This window comes from Macaca mulatta, chromosome 8 (assembly GCF_049350105.2).
Source record: "Macaca mulatta isolate MMU2019108-1 chromosome 8, T2T-MMU8v2.0, whole genome shotgun sequence".
Classification (NCBI taxonomy): domain Eukaryota; kingdom Metazoa; phylum Chordata; class Mammalia; order Primates; family Cercopithecidae; genus Macaca; species Macaca mulatta.
The window spans coordinates 111,894,993-111,921,491 of NC_133413.1; the positions used below are offsets into that span (position 1 = coordinate 111,894,993).

The 26,499-nt window shown below is 39.8% G+C and overlaps 1 protein-coding gene and 1 pseudogene across 4 annotated transcripts in view; one reads left to right on the forward strand and one right to left on the reverse strand.

The window, feature by feature from the left end:
• The window catches only part of GRHL2 (grainyhead like transcription factor 2), a 184,879-nt gene that overhangs the window by 61,009 nt on the left and 97,371 nt on the right, over window positions 1–26,499 (forward strand). For all 4 annotated transcript variants that reach the window (XM_015145804.3, XM_077943941.1, XM_028852802.2 and 1 more), the window contains exons 3-6: window positions 816–883; window positions 6,459–6,852; window positions 20,410–20,465; window positions 23,768–23,924. In XM_015145804.3, the coding sequence (XP_015001290.1) occupies window positions 816–883; window positions 6,459–6,852; window positions 20,410–20,465; window positions 23,768–23,924 (675 nt within the window). The remainder of the gene's footprint in view (window positions 1–815; window positions 884–6,458; window positions 6,853–20,409; window positions 20,466–23,767; window positions 23,925–26,499) is intronic.
• LOC106999893 (putative ribosome biogenesis protein RLP24 pseudogene) lies at window positions 9,854–10,558 on the reverse strand (annotated as a pseudogene).

The window sequence follows — 26,499 nt, forward strand, 5'->3', positions numbered from 1 at the left end:
AGTGGTGCGATCTCAGCTCACTGCAAGCTCCGCCTCCCAGGTTCACACCATTCTCCTGCCTCAGCCTCTCGAGTAGCTGGGACTACAGGTGCCTGCCACCACACCTGGCTAATTTTTTATATTTTTAGTAGAGACGGGGTTTCACCATGTTAGCCAGGATGGTCTTGATCTCCTGACCTCGTGATCCGCCCCCCTCGGCCTCCCAAAGGGCATCAGGAGTTTTAAGACAATAATGAAAGTGTATTTAGAAACAAAATTGTGGAAGCAAGTCCACAAGCTGTGTAGGAAGGTGGACAAAGGGGGGCCCAGGTATATTGGATGCTTCCCCCCGCTGCTAGCTCAGTATGGCCCCCTGTGCCTAAGCACCCCCACCATGTCAGCACTTATCAGAGAGGAGGGTAGATCCCTGTTCTTTATGCTGACACTTGTTGTGTAACTCCATTATGTTTTCTGTCTGATCAAAGGCACCCAAGTCTAGATTCACCTCTGCTCACATTGCTTCTCTCCCCTCTTCCACTCCCAAGGTAGGGAGTGCATGAGAGGTGCTCGGGTCCAGGGAGAGTCACCTAGGCCAGCAGTGAGCAGCTGAATCATGTCTGCTGTGGCCATATGCTTATCACCAACCCTTTGTCTCTGGCTCCATCATCATTGTCACTCAGGCTACTCGCCTTTAACATCTCCTGGTGATAGCAACTTTTCCACCATTTCCCGGAGAACATCCTGTTTTGGTTTCTTTGCTTATGCTGGTGTCCAGCTCTGAACATGTTCATGGTTGCATCTATGTACATCTTACTGATGGTTGGTGATGTTTCCAGGTTCCTCGAGACAAGAGGCTGCTGTCTGTAAGCAAAGCAAGTGACAGCCAAGAAGACCAGGAGAAAAGGTAAAGGAATTTGCCTGGCCCCCAAAATAACTCTATGTTTTCTGAAAACAATGTTATTAAACTGTATGTTTTGTTCTTGAGAGGAGATGGGGTCAAGAAGCTTAGCATCCTCTGTCTTTTGAATCTGGACCAATGCCAGATCTCTCAATGAGGAGAGCAAATTGCATTTTTGGTTGTGCATTCAAAGGGTCTCTGCACCCTCTTCAGATACCCGCTTCCAAGGAGGCTTAAAATCCTGAGTCAGAGATGAGATGCTGGCAAGATAGCACATTGCTGGGATTAACTTTTCTGATCAATCCTATGGCATTATAACTGCAATTAGGCCCCTCAGGAAGTGAGACACTTGAAAGATTGCTTTTGATGATGGGGGAGGGGAAAGAAAGGAGGTTGGACGGTTTCTCAGCCAGGGGAGGCACAGGTGGAGGCCACTGCAAGGGCTACCGCTGTCAGGGTGAAGGGGCAGGACAGCTGCAGGAGATCACTATAAAACACCCCTTGTCTGCCCTCCTCAATCAAGAACCAGCTGAAAAGCAAGGCACAGTCAGATAAATCGAGGTTCAAAAGGGGCAGAAAAATCAAAAGCAGCTTTATTTCTGATGAAGCCCATTGGAGAATGTGACTCAGAATCTGCAGCTTGTAACATTTCAGTCCTGACTTAGGAAAGTGTACCCATTCAGTCCCAGGCATGACTTTGTACCATTTATGGCACAGCAGGGGTGACTGGAGGGACAGTCCCCTCTCTTTGGCCAGGATGATCCAGAAAAAGAAACAGGACCAGAAGGGACTGAATCACCCTGCTCAGCTACTTCTTTCAAACTCACCCACTTTTTTTTTTTTTTTTTTTTTTTTTTTTTGAGACAGAGTCTCGCTCTATCACCAGGCTGGAGTGTAGTGGCACCATCTTGGCTCTCTGTAATCTCCACTTCCCAGTTCAAGACATTCCCCTGCCTCAGCCTCCTGAGTAGCTGGGACTACAGGTGCACACCACCATGCCTGGCTAATATTTTGTATTTTGGTGGAGACGGGATTTCACCATGTTGGCCAGGATGGGCTCGATCTCCTGACCTCATGATCCACCCGCCTCAGCCTTCCAAAGTGTTGGGATTACAGGCGTGAGCCACCGCACCCGGCCCAAACTCACCCACTTCTTTCAAACTCACCAATCAATACATCTCTTCCCCTGCAGTGGGATGGAGAGAAGCTGTGGTGTTTTTCTACTGGAGGTTCTTCCATATGGATATAAAATCCCCTACTAGCACATATGTCCAAATCTGACCTGGCCTTGATAGGAACTGCTTGTGACATTACAGTCTTCTGTGATTAGCAGCAGGGGCCTCTCCACCAACCAGCAGCCCTGTGCTGTGCAGCATCTCCGGGGTACAACCCCAGCAGAACATGAAGACTGCCTGCATCGGAGTCACTGTTCCACTAGGGATCTCCTGAAGCTCCACACTGCCCTGGGGTCCTGGGACCTCGCTGGCAGAGGTGATGACAAGGACGAAGAGGCTGACACTCTTCAGGCCCTAAAACTTTCCCTTGATCCAGTCAGTTTTATTGAGTTAAGCTTGTGCTATCTGCTTAGTCCTGTGCCGGAATTACAGCAGGATCAGGGAAAAACAAGTTTAAGCCATGTACTCTGTCTACCTTTTACACCACAGACAAGTGAGTATCTCTTAGGACAACATTACAAAGCAACAGCTGCTCATTGTATTTTAATGGTTACTTTTGTGATTTTCACAGAGCATTAAAAAAAAAACTGCAGTGAAGTATAGACTAACCTACCTTATATAGATTAATTATGACTTAGACTTCTCATCGAATATAATTTGGAAGGATGTCATTGTGATCTACAGCATATTAATGAATTAAGGTGCCGTATGTTAACATAGTATCATTACAACTGTTTGTATACAGAAGTTGCTACCTGGAAAAAACAGAATCTCAAAGACATGATCTGAATTTTCTAAAAAGTATGTTTAACACACCATTATTATCATTGCATTTTTCTCATATTACAATATTTGGTTCAATTTTAAATTCTATTGCAGATAATTACTATCTCACAATAATTCTTAGTTTTAGTTACCCATTTTTTAGATGTCTTTGTGAAGTTCTCTGGTATTAGCTTCAAAATCTAAAACTGTTGAACAGAGGCATAGTTACACATTTTAGGGTGGTGCCGAAGCTGTTATTTCCTGGTGGTATGATAATATTCAACTAGATTTATGCAATTCCATAGCTTGCTTATTTGTTTGTTCATTAGGACACCAAAGCCAAAAAATACTTTGACTCGTATTCTTTCTTTAGAATTCATAAGTTTTGCATGAATTAAATAATTAAGAAACTTGGCCCCAAATGGACTCTAACTATAGAGAAGTTGGTTAACTTTGAATATGTTGGCAAAGCCAATGAGACTGTGTGTGTGCAAAACCTAGAGTGGAAACTGAATAACAACTTTGTAGCCAATAAATGTAGACCAGCTTATGTACTCCTCACCTGTAGGGGCTTATCCCCAAGTGTTAATGGTTATTTCTTCACTAAAGGCTCTGGGCTGACATGAGTTCGGGAAATCCTGGGTTTTGGTTAAACAGGTGAAGGAACGCTGGTACCTTTACTGGGTTCATGATGTTTGCAACCCACTCACGGTGGTCTCATTATGGCAATTTTGTTTGTTTTTTATTATTGATTTCACCATGGACTCTTTTGTGTGTACACTATGTGAGGAATCTCTATTAACATTCCATGCAATGTGTAAACAATGAGGTTTAGGTTTAGGACATGGCAATGTAAATGGGTGGTCTGGGTTTTGGCACCCTCCAACTACTTGGATTCAGATGAAACATAAATTCTAAATTTTCACTATTTCTTATGTACAGGTTCACGCTATTGATTTGATCACGAAACCAGGTCATTACTTAAGGCCAGAAAGTGTGTAGACTTGTGATTTTACTCCTTAGGAAATTATTTTCTAGACTTATTTCTTCCTACAAATAAACTTTTAGGTATCTTAAATATTTTTCTATTTGCTGTGTTCATGTGGAGAAATTCTTTTTGCAAGTTTCACTTCGAAGTTTCATCTGAAAAATCAAAGCTGAAAATATCAAGTCCTGCTTCACAGTTAGGCAAGCTCAAAGGCTGATGGGCTTCCTTCTTTATACACAGGAGCCAGGATAGCACAGTTCTTGGAAGAAATTTTTTTTTTTTTTGAGACGGAGTTTCGCTCTTGTTGTCCAGGATGGAGTACAATGGCATGATCTCAGCTCACCGCAACCTTCGCCTCCTGGGTTCAAGCGATTCTCCTGCCTCAGCCTCCTGAGTAGCTGGTATTACATGCATGCGCCACCATGCTTGGCTAATTTTGTATTTTTAGTAGAGATGGGGTTTCTGTATGTTGGTCAGGCTAGTCTCGAACTCCTGACTTCAGGTGATCCTCCTGCCTTGGCTTCCCAAAGTGCTGAGATTACAGGTATGAGCCACAACACCCAGCCCCAGAAGAGCAAATTTTAAGAAAATATTCCTCGCAATGAGAGATGCCAGAAAGTCCCAGAAAGCACATGCTGGATAAAAAACAGAAATAAACAAACAACCCAGGCATCAGAGAGGGGGCAAAAGATATATTTTCTCGCCATATTACTCAGAAGAATCCATAAATTAGTGAGAGGTGGCCCCAAAATTACACTGACCAGAGGGACTTGGCTAATAAAATCATTTTGCTGTCAACAATAATTTTCCATTAATGAGTTCTTATTTGTTTCTGCTCTCTCCTAGACTTCTTTAGTATAGATGAAAGTACTTTATTCTAGTCTGGCAAGAATTAATTTTCTACATCCTTTCCTTTATCTCTGTACCACCCAGGAGGTCTGAGATCTGAGAGATTTTATTTTACATAAGCCAAGCTACACCACTTCCTTAAGCCCCCAAAGGAATTCAGTGCTAAGGACGTCAATGAGCTCATGTTCTTTCTCAATTTGGTGAAAATATTTGAATGATAAATTCTCATTATCTTATTTCTCCTTTAAGGTGCCCACAGAATGGTAAAAATATCCTCCCCACTCCTCAATCCTTCAAATTACCATGTTTGTCCTCCTCCTGCTTTTTTCTTTTTGTATTTTAAAACTAACTTTTTGGTAAAATTTTCAAACATATACAGAAGTACAGAGAATAGTGTAATAAAGCCCCCGAATACCCATCCCATTCTCCAGTTCAACAATGACACATTTTTGCCACTGCTTAATATCTGCTTGATATTGACCTTTTCTCTCTTTCCTTTTCTTTCTTTTTTTCGAATTGCAATAGTATTTAAAATAAATCCCTGTCATGTCATCATATTAGTTATCCTCTAACTACTTCTGTATGTCTAAAAAATAAAAATGGACATTTTATTACATAAGCTCAAAATCATTATCACCCCTAACTAAAATTAACAATACTTTTTTTTTTTTTTTTTTTAAGACAGATTCTCACTCTGTCCCTCCCCCACCTCAGCCTCCTGAGTAGCTGAGACTACAGGTTCAAGCCACTGTGCCTGGCTAATTTTGTATTTTTAGTAGAGACAGGGTTTCACCATTTTGGCCAGGCTGGTCTTGAACTTCTGACCTTGGGTGATTCGCCTGCCTTGGGCTCCCAAAGTGCTGGGATTACAGGCGTGACCCACTGCGCCCGACAACAATACTTCCTAATATCACCCAATTCCCAGTCCATATTCAATTGCCTCAAAATTCCCATTGCCTGACAAATGCCTTTTTGGTTTGTTCAGGTCAGGATCCAAACAAGAGCTACTCGTCATACTTGATTTTTATGACTTTTAAATCTCTGTTAATCTAGAACGCTTCTCCCACCCTTCCTCCTTTTTTCATGCCTTTGACTTGTTGACAAATTTAGGTCAGTAGGATGTGCTGCATTCTGGTTTGTCTGATCGCTTCTTTTTGATGTTAAGTCATTCTTTGTGTTCCTGTATTTCCTAAGAGCTGAAAGTTAGATATGAAGGTTTGATTAGACCTAGAGTCAGGTTTTTTTTTTTTTTTTTTTGAGACAGAGTTTCATTCTTGTTGTCCAGGCTGGAGTGCAATGGCATGATCTCGGCTCACCACAACCTCCACCTCCAGGTTCAAGTGATTCTCCTGCCTTGGCCTCCCAAGTAGCTGGAATTACAGGCATGCGCCACCACTCCCAGCTAATTTTTTGTATTTTTTAAGTAGAGACGGGGTTTCACCACGTTGGCCAGGCTGGTCTTGAACTCTTGGCCTCAGGTGATCCACCCGCCTCGGCCTCCCAAAGTGCTGGGATTACAGGCGTGAGGCACCGCTCCAGGCTTCATTTTGTTTTTGTTTGTTTTTTTACAGTGAGACTGAGTACTTCAGGTTGCATGATACCAGAGGGCGCATGGCTTACTCGTAATCCTACTTTTAGTGAAGCAAGGATCCCATTGCGTTTCGTTGTGAAGTTTGCCAGCCCCCCGTCCCTTAATGGCATTAGCATTCAATGATTATTGCCTGCATTGGTTATTTTATTAGGCGTTGCCGAATGGTGATTTTTCTAATTCTATTATGTTGCGGGGGCGGGTTTGAACACACAGAAACTGCCTTGGCCCCAGTGAAGCCCAGAGTAATTTGAGTGGAGGAGAAAACCGAGTGCAAGTCCTAAAGACTGTTCCAGTGAACCTTTCCCTAAATCAAGATCACCTGGAGAATTCCAAGCGGGAACAGTACAGCATCAGCTTCCCTGAGAGCTCTGCCATCATCCCGGTGTCGGGAATCACGGTGGTGAAAGCTGAAGATTTCACACCAGTTTTCATGGCCCCACCTGTGCACTATCCCCGGGGAGATGGGGAAGAGCAACGAGTGGTTATCTTTGAACAGACTCAGTATGACGTGCCCTCGCTGGCCACCCATAGCGCCTATCTCAAGGACGACCAGCGCAGCACCCCGGACAGCACGTACAGCGAGAGCTTCAAGGACGCAGCCACAGAGGTGAGTCCCAGGCGCCATCGATGGCCGGAACTCAAACCCAGAGAGCCCCTAGCTAATTTTTTTGCTATTTCCTTTCAAAGTGTGATAAATGCATTAAACAGTAAGTTTTAGTTTCAATTAGTTTTTTAAAAGATGTGTTTGTTGGTAGTCTGGCATTCTTTCTAAACAGGTGTTAATAAACCTATCTATGTGTTTGTGTGTGGAGGAATATTTCTATTTTTCTTGGTTCTTAGATGATGGATTTCTTTGTTTTCATTTTAGTCTTAAGATTAAATATTTGTGAGAAATTAAGAGATGTTTGTTTGGAAACTTCTGCTTTGTAAAGTTTTCACCTTGATCTTTTCCAGTTTATAACCTTCCAAATGGTAGGTAGCTAAAGGTAGGACTTGTCCATTCCTTTTTAAAATACAGCATAATTTTGGCCGGATGCGGTGGCTCATGCCTGTAATCCCGGCACTTTGGGAGGCTGAAGCAGGTAGATCGAGGCCAGGAGTTCAAGACCAGCCTGGCCAACATGGTGAAATCCTGTCTCTACTAAAAATACAAAAAAATACAAAAAAAAAAAAAATTAACCAGATATGGTGGCAGGTGCCTGTAATCCAAAATACTTGGGAGGCTGAGGCAGGAGAATCACTCGAACCCGGGAGGTGGAGGTTGCAGTTAGCCGAGATCATGCCACTGCACTCCAGCCTGGGTGACAAGAGCGAAACTCCATCTCAAAACAAAGCAAAACAAGCCAATAAAGTTTTAAAAAACCTTGTCTGATGGAATACTCAAGAAGGAGAATTTGCATTATCAATAATTAAGTGTGTGCGTTCTTTCTACCTTACAAATAGAGAATATGGATTCTTAGGAGCTCATAGGACTAACTTTGCTTGTTTGTTTTAAATTCAGAAGTTCTAAGTGCACAGTTGAGAATTTTGGTAATTGTATACAGTTGTGAAACCAACGTGAGAATCTAGGTATAGAAAGTTCCCTTGCCCTGAAAATTTCCTTGAACCTCTTTGCACTTGAAGCCTTGCCTGCTCGCCTTGCATTTGGAGAGCATGGATCCGCCTACTGTCACTATAGTTTTGCCTTAGCTAAAATTTCATGTAAATGAAGTGATAGAGGATATTGTCTTCTATGTTGCCTTTTTTTTTTGCTTAGCATATTTTTGAGATTCATTTATGTTGTTGCTTGTTTTTTGTTTGTTTTTGAGATGAAGTCTCACTGTGTCGCCCAGGCTGGAGTGCAGTGGCGAGATCTTGGCTCACTGCAACACTGCCTCCCTGGTTCAAGCGATTCTCCTGCCTCAGCCTCCCGAGTTGCTGGGATTACAGGCATGTGCCACCATGCCTGGCTACATTTTGTGTGTGTGTGTGTGTGTGTGTGTGTGTGTGTGTGTGTGTGTGTTTAGTAGAGACAAGGTTTCACCATGTTACCAGGCTGGTCTTGAACTCCTGACCTCAGGTGATCCACCTGCTTCTGCCTCCCGAAGTGCTGGGATGGAGGTGTGAGCCACTGTGCCCAGCCTTGTTGCTTGTTTTAATAGTTGTTTTTTAAAATTGCTGAGTAGTAGTTCATAGTGAGTGTATATCACTATAGCTAGTCACTAGTTGATGGACATTTAGTTGCTTCCAGCTTTTGGCTATTATGAAAAATGGTGCTATAGACATTCCTGTTTATATTTTAAAGTGGACATATGCTTTCATTTCTCTCGGGTAAATACCTAGAGCTGGAATTGCTAGGCCTTGTGGCTCATGTATAGTTAACTTTATAAGGTACTATCCCTGTTTTCCACACACTTGCCAAAACTTGGTAACTTTTAAACTTTAGATCTTTTAGTGGATATGTGATAGTGTCTCATTGTGCTTTGAATTTGCATTTTTTAAAAAATGTAGTGATGTTGAACATTATTTCATGTACTTATTTGGCCCTTCCTATAACTTCCTTTGTGAAGTGTCTGTTCAAATTATTTGTCCAATTTTTAAATTGAGTTTTCTTCCTTTTATTAAGTTGTAAGAGTTCTTTATATAATGTGAATATAGGCCCTTCGTTAGTCACATATTTTGCAGTTCACTAGCCTTTTTGTTTTCTTAACTATATCTTTCCATGAGTGACAGTATTTAATCTGATTAAGTCTACTTTATTAATGTTGTCTTTTATAGTTTATACATTTGTTATATCATTTAAGAAATCTTTCCCTAATCCAATGTCACACACTTTTTTTGTTTTTCTGTTTTTCTGTAGATGTTTATTAGTTTTATGTCTTTCATGTAGGTTTCTGATTCATTTTGAAGTAATTTTTTTTTCCTTTTTAAATGATTTTATTTTATGTGCAAATAATGAACAGATGTTGTACCTATAAATTCTACTTTCCAAAAACAGGAGCTTTTTAAAAGAAAACCACATAATAACTTTAAAAAGGCACTAGGATTCCTCTGCTTCTAGATCATTACTGGACTAGAAAAATAAAGTTTGTTCTATCAGAAATCACAAGTTAGAACTGAGCATTCTCCAAAGTGGAAATTCTAGAGTATAGTGTCATTCCAGCAAAGATTATTCAGTTCTCATCCCCAACATCCACAACTACCTATCAGAATGGTTAAACCAGGTCAAAACAGTCCAGCATAATTAGGTTTAATCAAACAATGTCATTATGCTCTTCTAAGATGCAAATAAACCAAATAGGAAATACTAAAATCAAAATAACATTTGACACTGTCATACAAATTGTTAGTTCCTTGTCGTATCCCCCTTCTGTAACATTAATAAAGGGAATATTTTACTGCAAAGAATGTTTTATTTTATACATCATTAGCCATGAATTTTTGCCATTAGTTATTATACAAATGCTGCCTAGTGCCATTATCCAAATGGCATAACCATTTTACATCCACAGTTCACTTCTATAGTTATAAGTAGAATTTTCATGATTTACATAAGTACATCTATCAGTAAACATTTAACACTGAGATGCAATCTAACATCCGTAATATCTGATGTTTTGTAGATGGAAATGTAGGAAAGATATGTTTTAATCACTTTTCATTTAAGTGACTTTATGTAAAAAATAATAATTTAGCAGTTCCAAGTCTCCAAAGGGCATTTTCAAATGTACATAAAAGAAATGGTTACAGAGATTTCTAAGAAGCATCTTCCACGTCCACATCCTCTTGTAACTGTTGTACAATTTTCTCTTCCACTGCTTCCCTTTGCCTGCAAGGGGAGCTCGGATAAGATGGATGTTTTGCTTAACTTCTTTGATATCCTGAACTTCGTAGCTCTTTATTTTTCTTCAATCTGTTCATTATAAATTTAGCCTGGCGTTTCTGTTTGATTTCTTCAACTCTCTTCATTGCATCAATAGTTTTATTCCATAGCTCTCACTGGTATTTGATAGGTTCATTTTCACGTTTTTCAAATTCAAATGAATTATACACTGTAAGCTCTTTACCAGCTGCTTTCTGGAATGCTTTGGTTCACCTAACTTTGTGAGGATTGCACTTCTTTTTAAAGTTTTTATGGCAGTTAGATTTGCAAAATCTGAACACCTTGCAATTATTGTGGATGAACATCATCCCATGGCCAGGGTAGATGGCTCCCAAACAAAAATAACACTTCTTAATATGCATGTTGAACCTGTGTGGGTCCCCACCAACCAAACACCAAGCTTGAGAGGTGATGTGATTTTCATATATGGTGTGAGGTAAGGATTGAGACCCTTTTGTCCATACTGATATCCAGCCATACTGGTTTCATTCCAGCACGGTTTGCTAAAAAGATGATCTTGTATTCATTGAATTGCCTTGGGATCTTGGTAAAACAGCAATTTATGATATAATTGTTGGTACCTTTTCCAAATTTTGACCTAGAATATGTAATGTGTATTTTTATTAGCTCAGATCAGCTTCTTCACTGTTTAGAAGCACTGCCTCTGCATTCAAGATGAGGGTCATTGGTTCCCTATTTTCCAGCCCACCTGAGCCAATAAAAGACAATGGCAGAAGGAGAGAATGTGTAGTTTTCCAATTTCCTAAAGAGGAGCAAGTGTAGTGGCAGCATGATAATATCTTTAACCTGCTGCCTATTTAATTTCCACTGGGGAAAAATGCAGCTACCTGAGCTTGAGATTTTATCTTTAAGTAATAATATTTAAAAATAATGAACATTTGATGGGTACTCACTATGTGCTGGGCGTCATCCTAAGTGATATATAAGCCTCACAAAAGCCCTTTGTGGTAGGTACTATTATTGTCATCTCTATATTCTAAATGAGGAAACTGAGGATCAGAGAGCATAAGTATGCTCATGGTCATTTAGCAGTAAGTGGGAGAGATAGGACTCAACCTAAGCTATCTGGTTTCAGGACCTAAATCCTTAACCATATGACTACACACTCAGAGAAGACTGGGGCCTTCTAATTCTCAATAGTTCCATTGCTTAAGACAGTGATTCGGCCGGGCGCGGTGGCTCAAGCCTGTAATCCCAGCACTTTGGGAGGCCGAGACGGGCGGATCACGAGGTCAGGAGTTCGAGACCATCCTGGCTAACACGGTGAAACCCCGTCTCTACTAAAAAATACAAAAAACTAGCCGGGCGAGGTGGCGGGCGCCTGTAGTCCCGGCTACTCGGGAGGCTGAGGCAGGAGAATGGCGTAAAAACCTGGGAGGCAGAGCTTGCAGTGAGCTGAGATCCGGCCACTGCACTCCAGCCTGGGCAACACAGCGAGACTCCGTCTCAAAAAAAAAAAAAAAAAAAAAAAAAAAAAAAAGACAGTGATTCACCAAACTCTTTTAAAAAATATCTGACTGTCCTTGGTCCATATCAGATTTTTTTTTTTTTTTTTTATCTTTCAGGTAAGCAAAGAGTACAGAAGGTTGGTGAGCAGGGACTAGCTCTCTGCAAAGTTGCCGAGAGCAACTCTTTTATACTAGGTCATAGAAGTTGCACTAGCAGCCCTGCCACTCCTGGCACCAGTCATTTCTGAGTGCCTGCTATATTCTGTGGAATAAGGGAGTGACAAAAGTGACATATGATAAATTTCTTGTCCTTAAGAGGCTGTCGTATTTCTTGGGCTCTGGTAGCTTTATAATCAAACTTTCAATGCCCTTGAAATTTAAAAAATGGTCTTAAAATTACCTTTCTGTATCATACTGCTTAAAATAGTTAATAAACTTTCTTTCTTTGTTTTTTTTAAACTGAGTGAAGGATCCTGTAGAGTCTTTGGTATTGTTGATTATTTGATTTGCTCTCAAGTAGTCAGGGGTGCTTCTGTAGAAAAGCAAATAACTGAAATTATCACTCCACGATCCCATGTGAGGTACATGCTTTTTCACCAAAAGATTGCCACTGATGTATTTTCTCACACAGTGTAGAAATATTCCATTAGTCACAGAATAGTGTATGGACGTGGTCCAATGTCAACGGAATCATCATGCTATTTGGGGGATGTGTTATCAGTTATGTTTGTATTGTAGATAAAGAGTCTTGTGAAAGGAAGCTATTGTATTTTGGGCTTTATTTTGAAGTAGATGAGAAAGTAAAGAAACATACCAGCAACTAAGTATAAAGACTATTCCCACTGATTTTGGTTGAGCTGCTTTCCTTGTCTTAGAAATCAGTGTTTACATGGCATATTGTATTTCAGCCTGATGTAAATTAAATTGAATGACCTACTATGATCGTTAGCTATTTCATTGCCAACTGGTTATAAGATTAAGTGATTTCAGAGTAATTTCACCAAGAAAATTTCATTAAGGAAAATTTGTCTAAACTCGTTTATTCTAGGCAAACTATTAAAATATCTAGAGCCCTTGTTGAATAATCAAATTTATTTTGCCATTTGATCCCAATTCTTCTGTGTGCATGTGCATGTGCATGTGCATGTGTAGTGTAGCAGGGAAGGGAGTAGTTTGTTTTAACTGAGGCTGGGATTTTTGAAAAGACAGTGGTAGCATTAAAAGTACTTTAGCCTGGGAGTGGTGGCTCATGCCTATAATCCCAGCACTTTGGGAGGCAGAGGCAGGAGGATCATTTGAGCCCATGAATTAAAGACTAGCCTGGGCAACATAGTGAGACCCTGTCTCTACAAAACTATGAAATAAATTAGCCAGATGTGGTGGCATGCACCTGTAGTCTGAGCTGCTTGGGAGGCTGAGGTGGAAGGATTGCTTTAGTCCAGGAAGTTCAGGCTGCAGCGAGCTATGATCATGCCACTGCACTCCAGCTTGGGTGACAGAGCAAGGCCCTGTCTCAGAAAAAAAAAAAAAAAAAAGGTACTTTAATGGATGAATTTTAGCTAATTTGATCTATCTTTTATTCTACATCCTCTTTGTAATAACTTTTGGCAAGTACGTGTTGATTTATACTGGGTATTAGGCACCGTGGTGATGTGGAAGCTTAGGGCAAAAGGCATGCCTAGTTTCTGCTAGAAGCTTACAATCTGTCTGTATGTGTGAAGGCAAATAATGCTAGATGCCATTTACTGAGTTCTACTCTGTGTCAGGGACCAAGGCTTAGTCATTTTACATCTAATCCTTACTACCATCCTGCAAAGAAGGTGCATTATTTTTCCCATTTTACAAATGAAGAGACAGAGGTTCAGAGAGGTTAAGAAACAAACCGAAGATCATGCCATTAATAAGCAAAGAGTATAGTTGATAAATGTACAATGGAGTGGTAATTAAGACCAAAAATGTTTTAAAAAACATTTAAAAATTAAAAGATGGAAAGATTTTTATCAAAAATCATATAGATATGTAATCGTAATAAGAAATCAAAATGGAAGGAAGAATTTGTTTATTCTGTACTACAGTTTTCTATAAGTTAGTTAACAATAGTTTCTGGTTTAGGAACAAAGGAACACCAAGATCTCAGTGATTTAATGCAATAAAATGTTATTTCTTGCTAATAAAAATACTGATGCATGTCTGTACAGCTCTCTTCCAATTAGTGACTCAGGAATCCAGGGGCCCTGTATCTTGTGACATTATCATCTCTATGTGTGGTTTCTAGTATCTCCCCAGCAGAGGAATGGAGGCTGTGGAGATGGCATACTGACTAGTAAAGTCATACTTTACTGACTTTAGTCATATTGACTAGCTGACCTGAAAGCGGCGCAACTGCACCATCTCACATTTCATTGGCTAGAACTAGCCACATGATCAACCTAACTGCAAGAGGGCCAAGAAGTTTAATTCTCCCATTAGTCCTCCCATGTGCTCAAGAATTGAGAATTATTTATGAGTGAATATCAGACAGCTCCACTGTGTCTGATGTTCATAATTCAACTCCAGGCACATTATTTGTAGAATTAACATAGTTTGCAGAGCATCTTGAAATGAAAGCAAAGAATGACTATTTGTCATTATCTGGATAGATGTATGATCATTAGTCCATTGATTTTATATTCATCTAGTCTGAAACTGGAAGTGATCCTGGATCTAAACCCTATCCAACTTGATTGATTGACAACTGGTAGTCCATTATCCCCCACACATTTAAAGGATAAAATCTCAAAGATGTTGATTCATCTACTAAATTGGAACATGGCTTCACTTCTGATTAATGCACAGTTTTATTATGTTTATCTTAAACATATGATGCAGTGGCTATGATAACACTAAATTTCTATCATTTTGTTAATGTGTTTTAACATCAAGCAAAATTTTAGAAAATCTCTGGCATACACATTTTATACCTTAGGAGGATTTAAATCTCTCTATATGTAGTCGAAGTTGATAAGACTAGATCACGCATTTTTTAGATTAACAGGGCATTTACCCACCTCATGCATAGAACATATATGAACATCCCAGTTCTGTTAAAGCTGTTATTTAACTTTGCAGCACCATTTGACACTGTTGATCACTCTTCCCTCTTGCAAATGCTCTTGGCTTCATGTCCACAGCTTCAGTTATCATCTGTGTCCAAAAGACCTTCCAATTTTATTCTCCAGCCTGGTCCTCTCTTCTGAACTAATAATCTTTATTATATCTAACTGCCCATTTGATTTTTTTACTTATCCCGTCTAACTTATGATCCTCCCCCATGTTCCCCTTGTGCTCTCCACCTTCATAAGTGGCACTGCCATCCTTCTGGTTGCTCAAGCTTTTCCTTCAGTTCATCTAATCCATTATCAATTCTATCAATTTTACATTCTTAACATCTCTGAAATTCATCCATTTGTCTCCACTGTACTTCACCATACGGGCCCAAGCTGTCACTATCTCTGGCCTCTAATACTGCCATTTCAGATTTTGTACACTGTACCTGTGATAGTCTTTTCAATATGGAAATCTGATCATTCCACCCCCTCACTTAGATCCCACTGCTCTTAGGATTAAAGATCTAAATTTTTTTTTTTTTTTTTTTTGGAGATGGAGTCTTACTCTGTTGCCCAGGCTGTGCTGGTGCTATCTCAGCTCACTGCAACCTCCGCCACCTGGGTTCAAGTGATTCTCCTACCTCACCCTATGGAGTAGCTGGGACTACAGGCGTGGCACCACCATGCCCAGCTAATTTTTATATTTTTAGTAGAGACAGGGTTTTGCCTTGTTGGCCAGTCTGTTCTTGAACTCCTGACCTCAAGTGATCTGCCCACCTCGGCCTCCCAAAGTGCTGAGATTACAGGCATAAGCCACTGAGCCCAGTTAAAGATCTAAGTCTTTAATGGGTTTACGAGGCACTGCGGAGTCTGTGTCTCCAATGCTTCTCCCATCTTTTCTCATACAACTTTCCTCCTTCTATCCTCTGCTCTAGGCTCCAATAGGTTCTGTGAGCCTCACATGCCCCCTTCTGACTCAGGACCTATGTGTATGTTGGTCCATGGGCTAGAACTGAGCTGTATAATACCATAGCCACTAGCCATGTGTGATTATTAAAATGAAATAAAATTAAGAATTCAGTCCATCAGTCCCACTAACTATGTTTTACATGTACATGCAGCTAGAGGCTACCATACTGGACAGTGAAAATATAGAACACTTCCATTGTTGTACAAGACCCTATTGGGCAATACTGCCCTAGAGTATTCTTTACTACCTTTCTATACCCTTCCTTCTGTGTAACTTCCTTAGGGAAGCCCTTTTTTTTTTTTTTTCTGTCACTCCAATTCCTACTGGAGTCAGTTTTCTTTGTATCTAAATCCACCACCCCGGAGACGACCACAAACACATCCGTAGTCAAAGTTACACTTATTTAGCCTGCCTCAGCAGGAGACCCTTAACAGCCTCTCAGTCAGGGAGAGTTGAGAGCTCTTCATAATGTTTGGTCATGTGCTGGATGAGTCCAAGGAGGGATTACAGAAGTGACAACCAGCTCTGAATTGGATACTGTCAAGATGTAGGGACACCCAGCAACTGGATATCTCATGATCATTGTTCAGAAGGAGGGAGCATTATTCACCTTGTTATTGTGTTATTATCTTCTGGGGCTCTATTGGAAGCACTGCTTACCTCCTGTCGACCTTATCCATGTTTCTCTGGAAGCATTGCACTCTCTTAGGAACATTAAGGTTGACTGCCAGTGGTGCCAATTTTCGCTTTCTCATAGCAGTGAATGTGATGAGCTCATATAGAACTGTTGCTCTTCTTCAGAATGCCTGCACACAGAATGTAGTTTTTAAAAATAAACAATTGTTTGATTAGTGTTTTTTCCTACTTGACCAGAAGCTTCATGAGAGCAGAGACACATTCTCCTTTTGTTCACCGCTGTATCTGTAGCACTGAGCACAGTGCCTGATATAAAGTAAATGTTCAGTAAATGTTTATTGAAAGAGTGAATGAATAAATGATGGGACCTAAAAAATTAGTGGCTAGTCAAAGACAAGAAATGGTTTAGCAATTTGTGATTTCCATACAGTTAAAGAAACATTGTCTTTTTGAGACATATTCTTACCAGATAGCTTGTTTCCACAACACAAGAGAAAGAACAGAATTCTAATATTTGAGATTTAAATATGTTTATGATTGCCTGATGTCCAAGGTCCTTTAAGAGTAATCTATCAAATATATATTATCATACCTTCTTTACTATCATTTTTCTGAGTTCAAATTTATAGATGCACTATATCAAGTCACAGTAAAATACAGTGATGTTGGCTGTCTGACTGCCTTTTGGCATCCTACAAATTATATTAATAGGTCTCCAAACAACTGTGGAAACTTGATAACTGTATCCAGAACGACCTGAGCATTTTGGTTCTAATTCCTAATACTAATTCATTTATAGCCATATAACCCATCAATGTAATCAGGTCTCATCTAAAGGATGGTGATGTTTTCTAGGTACACTATCCATTTAATTCTTTTAAAATTATACAGATAATGTAACAGAATTGAAGAAAAAATTTTCAGCTTAATGAAAAATAATATCTAGGCTTGTAACATGGTAACTACAGTAGTCACCACTACTATAACATGGAACTAGGAAAAACGTTTATTTTTTTCTTTTTTTATTTTATTTTATTTTTTTTATTATTATACTTTAAGTTCTAGGGTACATGTGCATAACCTGCAGGTTTGTTACATATGTATACTTGTGCCATGTTGGTGTGCTGCACCCATCAACTCGTCAGCACCCATCAACTCGTCATTTACATCAGGTATAACTCCCAGTGCAATCCTTCCCCCCTCCCCCCTCCCCATGATAGGCCCCGGTGTGTGATGTTCCCCTTCCCGAGTCCAAGTGATCTCATTGTTCAGTTCCCACCTATGAGTGAGAACATGCGGTGTTTGGTTTTCTGTTCTTGCGATAGTTTGCTGAGAATGATGATTTCCAGCTGCATCCATGTCCCTACAAAGGACACAAACTCATCCTTTTTTATGGCTGCATAGTATTCCATGGTGTATATGTACGTTTAGTTTAGTTTTTCACAGTTCTTATCCTCATGCATTCATGCATTGAAGTGGGATTCTATATTTCAGCCAGCACGTAGTTGAATCTTTCTGAGTCTGAAGAGTTGTAGTATCACACCTTCTCGCGCAATCTGGGGAATTAGAACCACAGAATTTACAAGTCCAATATGCTTTAGGAGGCTAGCCTATCCTCAGACTGCAGAAATCTATGGCATGGATGGTAATCTACTCTTGCCATGTATACTAATGCTGATTCACCATGGTTTTTATGGGTTACTGCATATTCCTTCAAGCAAAGACTTTGGAAATGCATCTGTGTCTCCAAGTCACTCCTTTAAATATTTTTTTCATCATATTACCTTCCTACTCCAAAATTTTCTAAATCCTGACCATATTAAATGTAAATACATTTTCCTAAATCAGTCTGTCCAGTAGAACCTTCTGCAATGATGGAAAATTTTTTAATACTATCCAACGTTAGTCACTAGCCAATGTGTGAATGTAGTACTTGAAATGTGGCTAGTTGACTGAGGAACCGAAAGTTTAAATGTATTTCAATCTAATCAACTTAAATTTAAATAGCACATGGAGCTAGGGGCTATCATATTGGGCACCAAGACCTAAATTTTCAAGTTCCTACTAAATAACTAAGCAAGGCCTGTGTCCTTGGTCTCATGTATGCACCAAATTTGTACTCATCATTTTTGTCTTGACTCACGGTGGCCCTCTTTTGCTTGGGTTACTTTCTCTCAGTTCCTTCAGTTAATCCAGGCTATCTTTGGCTTCCAAGGGTCAGAGTGAAGCTCACCAGCTCTATGAAATCCCCCTATAATTTTGCTGATCTTCCTTTCCTGGCAATGCCCATTCTATGCTTTTCCAGTCAAGACACATGAATGAATGATGATTCAACATAGACTTTCATATGTAGTCATTTGCTGTATTTCAGTTTTTTTTTTTTTTTTTTTAACGTGAATGTATTCCATCCCCTCGACCAATTTTTATCTCTCTGAGGCCAGGACAGTGTCATATATAATTGTGTGTTTCTTCTGGCACCAAAGCAGATGGTGAAGCCCCAGAAAATTCCCATTGAATGCTTTGCTGATTACCTAATTGATTGCAAAAGAAACACAAATCTGTACCTTTGATTCTCTGTCATGATTATTTAATCAGCCAACAAGTATTTGGGCAATGTTCATGGGATTCGTCTGGGTAAAGTTCGAAGGGAAGATCATCTTCTTGAATTCAAGGAGTAAGACTGGATAAGAAGAAGGATGATAAATATGTATGGAAACTATGATATAAGGTATGCTGAATTCCAGAGATGATGGTTAGGGGTTGTGAGGAAGTTTGGAAAATAGCTGTGATAACATTTCTCCTTTAGAAGGAAACCCTTGAAATGCTGGCCAAAGAATGTAAGTTTATTGCACAGAAATGAGAGACAAGAAGGTTATTTCTTAAGACGAGACACTTGAAAAATGGTCATAGTGAAAGAACAAGATATGTGGTCAATGAAATGCTTTTTCATCCATATTCTACAATATTCACTTCAGATCAAGAATTAGGGCTTTTGGTCATCTACTTTTGAAAAGGTTCTAAAACGTAGCAAAGCACATCCTATATGCACTGTGCATACAATTGAACATCTTGAGACCCAAGCTTCTTTGTGTGTAATACTAAACTTAGTTTCCCCAGAAAACCTACTCTTACAATATTGTGATAATGAAGATCCTTAGAGAAGGACACTGAATAGGGTCAAACTATTACTTTATAATAGTATTTATACATGTACATAGTGCTCACTATGTACCAGGCTCTATTCTTAGTAACTTTATTATTTTTTTTTTAAAGAAAATAAGGTCTTAATAGGCACTCCAGCCTATTGCTCAGGCTGGACTCAAGTGACGTGATGGTAGCTCACTGCAGCCTTGAACTCTTGGGCTCAAGCGATGCTCCCGCCTCAACTTTCTGGGTAGCTGGGACTACAGGCATGAGCCACCACATACAGCTAATTTTATTTTATTTTATTTTTTGTCAAGACAGGTCTTGCTTTATTGTCCAGGCTGGTCTGAAACTCCTGGCTTCAAGCAATTCTCCTGCCTTAGCCTCCCAAAGTGCAGGATTACAGGCATGAGTCACCATGCCCAGCCTATTCTTAGTACTTTTTAAAACTTATTTAATTCTTCTATTTATTACAAATAGAAATTTTATAGATGAAGAAAATATAGCATTTGCCTCATTTTATATAGGTAGCAGGTAAAAGAGCTAGAACTTGACCCTATACAATCTTGCTCCAGAAACTATGTTCTTAACCATTCTACTGTATTGCTTTTTGCTGTGCTATATAATCTCTGTGTAATTCATGTTCTGTTAATTCAGAATTTGTGACATTTGGAATAAGTGTTGGAAACAATAGCAAATGGCAGAGATGTATTATGTATTTGAGGAAACAGCTTCCAGTATCTCAAACACTATAGGAACACCTGTGAACACGTGAATAACATACAAAGCACAAATGTATTTTCTGTTGAGTGTAGCTCTAAGTGAGGAAGTGATAGGTGAGTTCTATGACTACATTTGCTGTAGTTGAAAACATAATATCAAATATATAGCTTTCTTTTCTAGTGAGAGAATAAAATAGTTGGGATACATTTATTATTATCATTTTTGCATAATGACTTACCTACTTGTTTTAATTCCGATGACTCATATTTTGCAGAAATTTCGGAGTGCTTCAGCTGGGGCTGAGGAGTACATGTATGATCAGACATCAAGGTGAGTTACCAGGAGATGCATCCTTAGAAACTGATTAACTGATAACCTTTTAAATATACCTTCAAGTTATACCTTTAAACCTTTTTTCTTTGTAAACTTTTACAGAACAGTGTGATTTCCTTTGCCTCAGTGCTTTTTTCTTTATACAAAGGACTTCTATATCATTATTTCCAGTATTGACCAATTTTCTGGGGCCTACACCCCTTTTCTTCCTTCTGTTGGTTAGACATTCCTTCTTAGGTGTTCCTCTGAACCTCATACTCATATGCTTCTAGCCCAACAAGTGTAATATGAAGTTCTATCTTTTTTTCTTCTTTCCCTCCTCTTCCACTGGTTTCACACCTAGTGTTCTGCTTTTATTTCCTATTGTGGCTAATGATGTAGCCATTTTCCAAGCCACCCCAGCTAGAGGTAAAGGATTTGGCTTCTTTCATGTTGGACTTTCTCAGCACTTGCCAAATGCTGAATTGTCTGTTCCACTTGTCATCTCTTTTCCAAATTATCCTTGTCAACTTTCTCCTGAGCTATTACAATACATTGGATCTCCCTGCCAACACTTCTTTTTTGTTCCACTGTGCACATAGCCAGCTACCAGCTATCATGCACTCAGGTGCCTTCCATGTGCAGCAGTGTGAGTAGGATTGGGGATAAGATATAATCTCCCCTTACAAGAGGTCCATACACTTTTGGAGGAGACAAATGTGATGACAGACAAATTGAAAAACATTTGCTAAGAAATGAGTCCTGCTATGGAGATATATAAACAGAGTTAAATGGACCTATAGTCCTGCACATGTGTGTGGGAGTAGGAAGGTGTGTGGGGTTGAGGGCAAATATTCACAGGAAGTGGCATTTGAGCTGCATCTTAAAGGGTTAATAGCAGGTGTTTTCTAAGGAAAGAAGGAAGATTAAGAACATTCCAGGTAGAAGAGTCATGTTTTAAGACCTTGGTTATGCTCATGTCTGAAGACAGGAGAGAATGGCAGCTGGGCGTGGTGGCTCATGCCTATAATCCAGCACTTTGGGAGGCTGAGGTGGGAGGATCACTTGAGCTCAGAAGTTCAAGACCAGCCTGGCCAACACAGTAAGACGCCATTACATTTAAAAAAACAAAAAGAGAGAGAGGGAGAAAGTGGCAAGAAATGAATTTATCTCCCCCATTTACAAAACTTACCAAATATTTCATCATTTCAGGCAGAATTGAACTCAAATTCCTTATGAAGGTCATCAGGGCCCTCTATGTTTTGGTCCCTCTTTACTTAAAATCCCATCTCCCACTATGTTTCTTGCTCCTTCGCTTTTACGCATATGGCCCTCTTCCATTCTCTTGGTTTCCTCTTAAAGTCCTCTGGTTCCAATCTCAGGCTCCCCACTCATCCTTCCCAGATCATCTTATTTAGAATTTGGAGTGTGTTGTGGAGATGGGGCAGGAAGCAGGAGGCAGGGAAGACTGGACTTGAAATTGCCTTCTAAAATGTGGGAATAAAAGTCTAATTTGCATGCTCTAAATCCAAAGCACCATGTCAGCAGCTGCTAGGCCAGTGGGAAGAGCAAGGACCTACCAGTGACTTGACCTAGTTTCTCTTTCCACTGCTGCCATGGTCCAGCAGAGTGAGCGCGTCTCTTAGCCTCCCCTTAGCTGCGAAATGAGGAAGGTGGGCTGAATCTCAGGTTTTTATCCTGTGTTATGGGCAGGCTTGATGGACACAAATCCCTGAAATTATATTAAAAATAGTTTATGTTCATAAGTGCCTTTATCTGGGAAGGAAAGTTCACTGCTTTCTTCATGTTTTCAAAGCAGTCTGTGCTCTAGACAAGACGCAAGCTACTGGTCTAGGTGATTCCTAATATCCTGTCCGGGTCTAAAATGCTATGATTCAATGGCACTGTATTGAAATTGCTTTTTCAGACAAAATGACAATGGAATCAGTTCTGTTTTGAATAACTTATTTCCCAACTTCTTTTAAGACACATATTCCAGAATTTGCTTAGTTTATTAGCTTAAGCCTAAGATTTTTTTATCATAAAAGAGGAATATTATTCTGCCCTCCAGATTTTTTTGTCATCATAAAAGTTTAAAAATAAACAAAACATTACAGAAATATTTAACATAGAAAGCAAGAACCCCCCATAATCCTGTCAGGAAACCATTTTCAGAGACAAAGTTTGAGTCGTCTTTGTGCCCAGCCTTCCAAAGACTTTGAAATAAAAGAGCTAAAAATATAAACTCAATGGAGAGTTTCTGATGATCTAGAAAATACGCAGTGTTTGTTAGTGGATTGTCACTGTGTGCTGTCCTGCAGTATAACAGAAATAAATATTTCTGAATGAATGTGTTAAACAAAAAATGATTGTGGTTCATACCTGTTGTGTTATTTTAAATAATTGATATTCTCTTCTAAGTTGGGAAAAATCAGCGTTTTTCTTTTGTAAATTATATCATGTTTTTAAAAAAATATGAGGGACACTATTTAGAGCAGGGATCTGCACACTTTTTTTGTAATGAACTAGAGAGTAAGAATTTGAGGTTTAGCAGGCTATCATCTCTACCACAACGACTCAACTTTGCTGTTGTAGTACGAAAGCAGTCATAGACAATATGTAAACAAGTGAGTGCAGTTGTGTTCCAATAGACTTTATTTACAAAAACAGGCAGTGAGAGGGATTTGGCCTATGGGCCATCATTTGCAAACCCCTGATTTTGAACAACCCTACCATGAGTTCTGCAGGCTTGAAAGCAAGAAGCAAAAGACAAAAAGTACTCCCTGTTATTAGGGAACTAGATTCTCAGGTGAATGTTTGAGTTTTGGATTTTCATGTTTTGAGATGCTTTATAGTAAGATACAGCTATCTGTAACACCTTGGTTAGACAACAAAACAAAACAAAAAAAGGTTAGGTATATATATGAATTGAACAAAATTATTTATTGCGTTGTTTTGTTGTTAGGGTAAAAATGGCAAATTCTATTCATTCTTAAGCTTCGAGCATTACCTAATTGCCAGCTAAGATCTACCAGGGGTTCTCCTGGTAGAGCGTTTTCTTGCACAATTGGCCAGGCACATCGTGGACTTTCTCCCCTTCCAAACCATCTGGTTTATGGGCCACTATTAGAAATGTTATATACGTTGTACTAGCAATGACCTTTGGTCTGGTCTCATCTCTTTTGCCATATGCTGTGTTTTGTCTCTAAAACAGTAAACATTGGTTAATATTGATGTGAAATGCTATTGATGTGAAATTGGTCAAAAAAGCAGAAATGTCCAAGTGAGTGGATCTGACCACTGTTTGTTTTCTTTCACAGTGGCACGTTTCAGTACACCCTGGAAGCCACCAAATCTCTCCGTCAGAAGCAGGGGGAGGGCCCCATGACCTACCTCAACAAGGGACAGTTCTATGCCATAACACTCAGTGAGACCGGAGACAACAAATGCTTCCGACACCCCATCAGCAAAGTCAGGGTAGGGGCCAAATTTCTCAGATAAAGTACAAAGGAATCCAATGAATGGAATGGCTACCTCACAGCCTTGTGGAATAGCATGGAAAAAAAGATAAAACCTTCAACATAAATAATTCTAGAACGAACGTCAGAGGGTTGGGGCAAGAGCACTTACCGGCTCGTAGTTTATCATTGTAATGAGTAACCAGTAAACCCCAGGGAAGGGACGTGGTTGGAACATGCTGTCTGACTGTATCCGAGGAATTTTCCCGCTTCACTCACTGCTTATGTGCTTCCTTGTTGTGGTTGTTTTCAATCAATGGGTCATAATTTTTCAAGTAAGTAGCTGTAAGTCAGAACCCCTCTGTGGGTGAGAAAGAGCTGTGTTCTATTCTGTAAAGGAAAATGCAGTTCACTCTGAATCCCTGGGCCCGGTGGAACTCGGTTTCAAAGCCTTCTGCAGCCCAGTGCTTTCTCAGGGTTCCAGAGACGAGGTACGATCCCCACCAGGAGTCACTTGGGGGAATTTTCAGATTCATGAGTGTTCGTTCTACTTGTGGGAAATGCAACTGGCTCTCCCTTCTCTGGAAGCCTGCCAGCTTCTGGCGTACGTGCTACTGCCAAGAAGGGAGAGGCCCGGTAATCCTTCTCTACTGAAAAGGAAAATGATAGCACAGCTCTGAAAAGAGGTGGAAGGATTTTCCTGATCTGTTGTAAAATGATTTATGCTGTTGTGTCCATGGTGCCCAGCCCACCTTATTTTAGTCACAGCTCCCTCCTCCTAACCACTTCAGAACACTTAAGAAAGGAGCACATGGTGTGCCTACAGCGCCACAACTCGGGCACACCCCCCAGTGCAGGTGGGGCACAGGTTCCACACAAGGCTGAGCTCACTGCAGTGAGAAAGTTGTGTGCCCATCAGGAGAATTAGTAAGTACTAACGCTGTGGTCAAGACTGCAGTGGAGAATATGCCATCATCATAATAATAGCAAGAGTCATAAAATAACAATTTATATTTATTATCTTCAAGCGCCAGGTACTGTATTAGGTACCATCTGTCTAGTAACTCATTGAAACTGACAACAACCCTATGAAAAAGGCACTATTGTTTTTATGATATTACAGATAAGGAAACTGGGTGATAAAGTTTCAGAAGCTAGTAACTGGCCAAGGTTACATAGCTAAAAGGCAAGGGAACTAGGATCCACCCTAGGCCATCAGACTCCTGAACCCAACTCTCTTTACCATGAGGTTGCGCTGTGTTAAGCAGCATGGAGGCCTGAAGGCAGGCAAATGTTAGCCTGGATATATTTCTCTCTGGATATATTTCCTATAAATTACATCCTCCCCCTCTCGTATACGAGCATCTGGTAAGACGACGCTGAATAAATTTGCTTTTTTTTTAAGCCTTATAAATTCCAAGTGTTAATATAACTCGTATACACCCTCTTAACACCATTATCATCAACCTGGAAAAAATGGTGGGTGGTTAGTATTCTAAGGTCATGACAAGAGTTTGGAGTACAGGGACTTTCCCAAGAATTCTACTTTGCTGAAATCATGAAAATAATTTAATAAGGAAATTTTATTTCTTTATGTTCCATTTTGGCTGAAATGAAGAGTCCCCCCTTTTTTGTAAGGACTTCAACCTCTACCCTTGGAGACTAAGTTGGCACCTCAGAGTGGCTCGCTCTTACTCCCTAGCTCTGGGGCAGGAAGGAGAAATGTGTTTGTAACCTACCAGCATTTATTTCTGAGAACAGTGTTTCATTCCAAGTCAAAGCATGTAGGGCGTGGTAACAACAGTTTCAAACTGCTTTTTTCTTTATCATTGAAGAAATAAATTTCCATACCAAGAATATGCCATTATTTATGCTAATTTAGACACTTGCCAGAAAAAATATTACTTTAAATGTTATTGTTATTTTGAGACAGAAATAAACACCAGGAAGCCACACAGTAAGCTTTTACACATAAATGGAAAAGTTTGAGGCGTGGCAGAGGGTAGAATGAAAAGCTGGCTGAGCTCATAGTTGCACCAGCACAGAGAATGGTTTTCTTTGTTGTCATGTATCCAGTGCCTCTGAAGATCACACTGCTTGTGAATTTGAAACAATATGGATACATATTTCTACATGGTTTTCCTAACAAACATCTGCTTTCTTGTGTAAAAATTGTTTACACATACTTTAGGCAAGAGCCAGATTTCGAAGTGACAGCCAGCCACCAGCATGTATTTACTGTCTATTATTCGTCAAGTGCCAGGGTGAATGGCAGACACTGTTTCTGTCCTTGTTAGTTTGATGTTAATTGGGAAGACATTGCCATTGGCTGAATAATTGTAAATAAGTAAATGACTACTAATGTGTAAACTGCTACAAAGGAGAAGGTTGTTTTGGTTTTGGTTTTGGAGACAGGGTCTTGCTCTGTCACACAGGCTAGAGTACAGTGGCATGATCACTACTCATTGAAGCCTCATGGATCCTCCTGTCTCAGCCTCCCAAGTAGCTGGGACTTCAGATGTGCACCACCATGCCTGGCTTTTTATTTTATTTTATTTTATTTTATTTTATTTTATTTTATTTTATTGCAGAGA